General features: G+C 51.2%; 1 protein-coding gene across 6 annotated transcripts in view; it reads right to left on the minus strand.

Annotated features, from left to right (window-relative positions):
• cenpu (centromere protein U) overlaps positions 1-5,002 on the minus strand; it is a 46,819-nt gene extending 41,817 nt beyond the window's left edge. For 2 of the 6 annotated variants that reach the window (XM_067982586.1, XM_067982585.1), the window contains exons 1-2: positions 3,924-4,069; positions 1,259-1,343 (exon numbers count right to left, since the gene is read on the minus strand). In XM_067982586.1, the coding sequence (XP_067838687.1) occupies positions 1,259-1,306 (48 nt within the window). In that variant the 5' untranslated portion in view covers positions 1,307-1,343; positions 3,924-4,069. Of the gene's footprint in view, positions 1-1,258; positions 1,344-2,090; positions 3,194-3,923; positions 4,074-4,948 lie in introns of those variants that run through there. The other 4 variants (XM_067982584.1, XM_067982581.1, XM_067982580.1 and 1 more) reach the window with 4 other exon arrangements.
• Positions 5,003-6,000: the final 998 nt, after the last annotated feature.

Consider the following 6,000-nt stretch of genomic DNA (forward strand, 5'->3'; position numbering starts at 1 on the left):
ACTCTGCTTATCATTATCCAAATCGCTACACAGCTCTGTTGCCTTGACTTTTCTCTTTAGATTTATAAATTTCTCCTCACCTGAACCCTCCCCTCTCCTTTTTTAGTTTAATACCCCATCGACTGCCCTGGTTATTCGATTCGCCAGGACACTGGTCCCAGCCCAGTTCAAGTGGAGCCCATCCCAACGGAACAGCTCCCTCTTTCCCCAGTACTGGTGCCAGTGCCCCATGAATTGAAACTCCTGTCTCCCACACCACTCTTTGAGCCACACATTTAACACTCTGATCTCTTTGACCCTATGCCAATTTGCGCATGGCTCAGGCAGTAATCTAGAGATTACAACTTCTGAGGTTCTGCTTATTAATTTAGACCCTAGCTTCTCAAACTCCCTCAGCAAAACCTCATTCCTATTTCTACCTATGTTGTGGTTCCTACATGGTCCACAACAACTGGATCCTCCCCCTCATGGTCCAAGTTCTTTTCCAGCCGCGAGGAGATGTCCTTAACCCTGATACCAGGCAGGCAACACAGCCTTCGGGACACCCGGTCACGGCTGCAGAGAACAGTATCTATCCCCGACTACACTATCCCCTACCACATTCCTTTTTACTCCCCCCACTTGAACGGCCTCTTGTACCACGGTGCTGTGGTCAGTTTGCCCATCCTCCCTGCAGCCCTTGTTCTCATCCATACAGGCAGCAAGGAAAAGCAACGAAGATTTACTAGATTGATTCCTGGGATAAGAGGATTGTCCTATGAGGAGAGATTGAGTAAAATGGGCCTATATTCTCTGGAGTTTAGAAAAATGAGAGGGGATCTCATTGAAATGTATAAAATTCTTAAAGGGCTTGACAGGGTAGATGTTGAGAGGCTCTTTCCCTTGGCTGAAGAATCTAAAACTAGGGAACATACTCTCAAGATAAGGGGTCAGTCATTTAGGACTGAGATGAGGAGAAATTTCTTCACTCAGAGTGGTGAATCTTTGAGCATCCACAGCCCTCTGGGGTAGAGAATTCCAGTCGTTAAGTATATTCAAGGCTGAGGGCGATAGATTTTTGGACTCTAAGGGAATCAAGGAATATGGGGATAGGGCGGGAAAGTGGAGTTGAGGGTGAAGTTCAGCCATGATCTTAACAAATAGCAGAGCCTCCTCCTGTTCCTATTTACATTCTTATTATGGTATACCAAATACAAGAAATTACAAAAAAAAGAAAACTGCAAGTCTGAAGCACCTCATGTTGTGTGTTTTGGTGTACCTGCAAATTAGATCCTTTTAAAGTAGAGGCACCTTTGCTTTTTCCCATTATTGCTTTTCTCAGATGTTTTGCATCAGGTCAAAATCTATGAATTAAAAAAAACAATGAAAAACAAAGATGAGATAAAGTGTACCAACCTAGATACAGCTTCTCTGTTCAGTAAAATTAATACAGTGCATGTTAATTGAGGTCCGATAAGAAATTATACTTGAAGTAATATCCCAAAATAAATAACTCTGAAAAACACACAGGAGCAGGGCAAGAACTACAATGTGTGTACTAACTCTCAACGAAGAAACTATTCCGGCAAACAAAGTTTACACACACAGCCGCGTGCGCGCGTGCACACACACACACACTTCACGTGATATCAAGAAACTGCTGAGTGCACTGGATATAGCAACGGCTATGGGCCCCGACAACATCCCAGCTGTAGTGCTGAAGACTTGTGCTCCAGAACTAGCTACGCCTCTAGCCAAGCTATTCCAGTACAGCTACAACACTGGCATCTACCCAACAATGTGGAAAATTGCCCGGGTATGTCCAGTCCACAAAAAGCAGGACAAATCCAATCCGGCCAATTACCGCCCCATCAGTCTACTCTCAGTCATCAGCAAAGTGATGGAAGGTGTCATCGACAGTGCTATCAAGCAGCACTTACTCACCAATAACCTGCTCACCGATGCTCAGTTTGGGTTCCGCCAGGACCCCTCGGCTCCAGACCTCATTACAGCCTTGGTCCAAACATGGACAAAAGAGCTGAATTCCAGAGGTGATAAAATTGAAGTCAATGGGAATCAGGGGGAAAACTCTCCAGTGGCTGGAGTCATACCTAGCACAAAGGAAGATGGTAGTGGTTGTTGGAGGCCAATCATCTCAGCCCCAGGAGTTCCTCAGGGCAGTGTCCTAGGCCCAACCATCTTCAGCTGCTTCATCAATGACCTTCCCTCCATCATAAGGTCAGAAATGGAGATGTTCGCTGATGATTGCAGTGTTCAGTTCCATTCGCAACCCCTCAAATAATGAAGCAGTCCGAGCCCGCATGCAGCAAGACCTGGACAACATCCAGGCTTGGGCTCGTAAGTGGCAAGTAACATTCGCGCCAGACAAGTGCCAGGCAATCACCATCTCCAACAAGAGAGAGTCTAACCACCTCCCCATGACATTCAACAGCATTTCCATCGCCAAATTCCCCACGATCAACATCCTGGGGGTCACCTTTGACCAGAAACATAAATTCTGTGGCTACAAGAGCAGGTCAGAGGCTGTGTATTCTGCAGCGAGTGACTCATCTCCTGACTCCCCAAAGCCTTTCCACCATCCACTTACCTAGATGAGTGCAGCTCCAACAACACTCAAGAAGCTCGACACCATCCAGGACAAAGCAGCCCACTTGATAGGCACCCCATCCACCAACCTAAACATTCACTCCCTTCACCACCAGCACACCGTGACTGCAGTGTGTACCATCCACAGGATGCACTGCAACTCGCCAAGGCTTCTTCGACAGCACCTCCCAAACCCACGACCTCTACCACCTAGAAGGACGAGGGCAGCAGGCACATGGGAACACCACCACCTGCACGTCCCCCTCCAAGTCACACAACATCCCGACTTGGAAATATATCGCCGTTCTTTCATCGTCGCTGGGTCAAAATCCTGGAACTCCCTTCCTAACAGCACTGTGGGAGAACCTTCACCACGTGGACTACAGCGATTCAAGAAGGCGGCTCACCACCTTCTCAAGGGCAATTAGGGATGGGCAATAAATGCCGGCCTCGCCAGAGACGCCCACATCCCATGAACTAATAAAAATGACACTCGCGCGCGCACGCACACACACACACAGCTACCTATACACACGCGTATTAAATATACAAAGATCGAGGCGCTTTCTATCCACAGACATGGTGTGGAGATGCCGGTGATGGACTGGGGTTGACAATTGTAAACAATTTTACAACACCAAGTTATAGTCCAACGATTTTATTTGAAATCTACAAGCTTTCGGAGGCTTCCTCCTTCCTCAGGTAAATGTCAGGAACTCCTCGAAGCGTAGGCATTTACCTGAGGAAGGAGGAAGCCTCCGAAAGCTTGTAGATTTCAAATAAAATCGTTGGACTATAACTTGGTGTTGTAAAATTGTTTACAATTATCCACAGACAGGCTGCTCTCGGAGATCTGACTTGCAGAGCTACAGTGTTTATAAACACCCTCGGGCGACACAGGCCGGGAACCTTCAGTAATAAAATGGACCCAGGAGCTCGCCCCCAGAAGCGGGTCAGCAGACAGTGCCTGAGGGTGAGGGATGCCTCGCTCTCTGGTGGGTTACGGCGTAAATAAAAACATGATGTGGAGATGCCGGTGATGGACTGGGGTTGACAATTGTAAACAATTTTACAACACCAAGTTATAGTCCAGCAATTTTATTTTAAATTCACAAGCTTTCGGAGATTTTCTCCTTCCTCAGGCAAATGTTTCAAGATCTCCTTGAAGCCTACGCATTTATACATGTATAAATGCGTAGGCTTCAAGGAGATCTTGAAACATTTGCCTGAGGAAGGAGAAAATCTCCGAAAGCTTGTGAATTTAAAATAAAATTGCTGGACTATAACTTGGTGTTGTAAAATTGTTTACAATTAAATAAAAACAATACATCACCAACCGGCAACGATACGGCCCCCTCCCGCTTCGCTCTCGCTCCGGCACTCGGCCCCCTCTCGCTTCGCTCTCGCTCCGGCACTCGGCCCCCTCTCGCTTCGCTCTCGCTCCGGCACTCGGCCCCCTCCCGCTCCCGCTCTCACTCTCGCTCCGGCACTCGGCCCCCTCCCGCTCCCCCTCTCGCTCCGGCACTCGGCCCCCTCCCGCTCCCCCTCTCGCTCCGGCACTCGGCCCGCTCCCCCTCTCGCTTCACTCTCGCTCCGGCACTCGGCCCCCTCCCGCTCTCACTCTCGCTCCGGCACTCGGCCCCCTCCCGCTCTCACTCTCGCTCCGGCACTCGGCCCCCTCTCGCTTCACTCTCGCTCCGGCACTCGGCCCCCTCTCGCTTCACTCTCGCTCCGGCACTCGGCCCCCTCTCGCTTCACTCTCGCTCCGGCACTCGGCCCGCTCCCCCTCTCGCTCTCACTCTCGCTCCGGCACTCGGCCCCCTCTCGCTTCACTCTCGCTCCGGCACTCGGCCCGCTCCCCCTCCCGCTCTCACTCTCACTCTCGCTCCGGCACTCGGCCCCCTCTCGCTTCACTCTCGCTCCGGCACTCGGCCCGCTCCCCCTCTCGCTCTCACTCTCGCTCCGGCACTCGGCCCCCTCCCGCTCTCACTCTCACTCTCGCTCCGGCACTCGGCCCCCTCCCGCTCTCACTCTCACTCTCGCTCCGGCACTCGGCCCGCTCCCCCTCTCGCTCTCACTCTCGCTCCGGCACTCGGCCCCCTCCCGCTCTCACTCTCACTCTCGCTCCGGCACTCGGCCCGCTCCCGCTCTCGCTCCGGCACTCGGCCCGCTCTCACTCTCGCTCCCCTCTCGCTCTCACTCTCACTCTCACTCTCGCTCCGGCACTCGGCCCCCTCCCGCTCTCGCTCCGGCACTCGGCCCGCTCTCACTCTCGCTCCCCTCTCGCTCTCACTCTCGCTCCGGCACTCGGCCCCCTCCCCCTCTCGCTCCCCTCCCCCTCTCGCTCCCCTCCCCCTCTCGCTCTCGCTCCGGCACTCGGCTCCTCACGGTCCGAAACGATCAACGCGTATTTTTCCCGCTGAAAAAAACAAACGGTCGGCGGAGTCGGGACGGTACCATGTGAAGCGGGAGGGGGGCGCGACAAACACAGGAGAGACGGTAAGTGTAACTAAAGCAAAGGCAGAGCATTATTGATCAGTAAAACTTAACGGAATTGTAGGATTTTGAGGTTTTCTTTGACAAGAGGTCTTTAAATGATTTCTTTAGGTGTATTAACTGATGTTGGTACTATCCACCCCCCCTCCTCTCTTGATTGAAACTGATGACAACACACAGCCAAACGTGTTAGTGGCGCCCCCTGTGTCCAGGAGGACTGGGCGCTTCAGTGTAATGGAAGGGAGGTGCAAATTTCATTTCTTTTGAATTGATGGAGTGACTATTGACAAGGCGGCCAACCTGCATCGTCCATGAAGTCACAATGACTATTGACAACGTGTGATATGAACTTCTGACCCCATATCTGCTCCATCACCAAGACCGCCTGCTTCCACCTCCTGTAACATTCCCTGCCTCATATCTGCTGCTGAAACCCTTCTCAGTGCCTTTGTTACCTCTAGACTTGACTATTCCAAAGCTCTCCTGGCCGGTCTCCCATCTTCCATCCATCATAAACTTGAGCTCATCCAAAACTCTGCTGCCTTTATCCGAACTCGCACCAAGTCCCGTTCACCCATCATCCTTGTGCTTGCTGACCTACATTGGCTCCCAGTCCAGAAATGCCTTGATTTTAAAATTCTCATCCTTGTTTTCAAATCCCTCCATGGCCTCTTCTCACCCCTCCCTATCTCTGTAACCTCCTCCAATCCTGTGAAATCTCTGCGCTCCGTCAATTCTGGCCTCTTACGCATCCCCGATTTTAATCGCTCCACCATTGGTGGCCATGTCTTCAGCTGCCTAGGCCCTAAGCTCTGGAATTTCCTCCCTAAACCTCTCTGCATCTCTACCTCCTCTCCTTTTAAGATGCTCCTTAAAACCTACCTCTTTGACCAAGCTTTTGGTCACCTGTCCTAATAT

The sequence above is a fragment of the Heptranchias perlo genome, chromosome 4, assembly GCF_035084215.1.
Source record: "Heptranchias perlo isolate sHepPer1 chromosome 4, sHepPer1.hap1, whole genome shotgun sequence".
NCBI classification, from domain to species: domain Eukaryota; kingdom Metazoa; phylum Chordata; class Chondrichthyes; order Hexanchiformes; family Hexanchidae; genus Heptranchias; species Heptranchias perlo.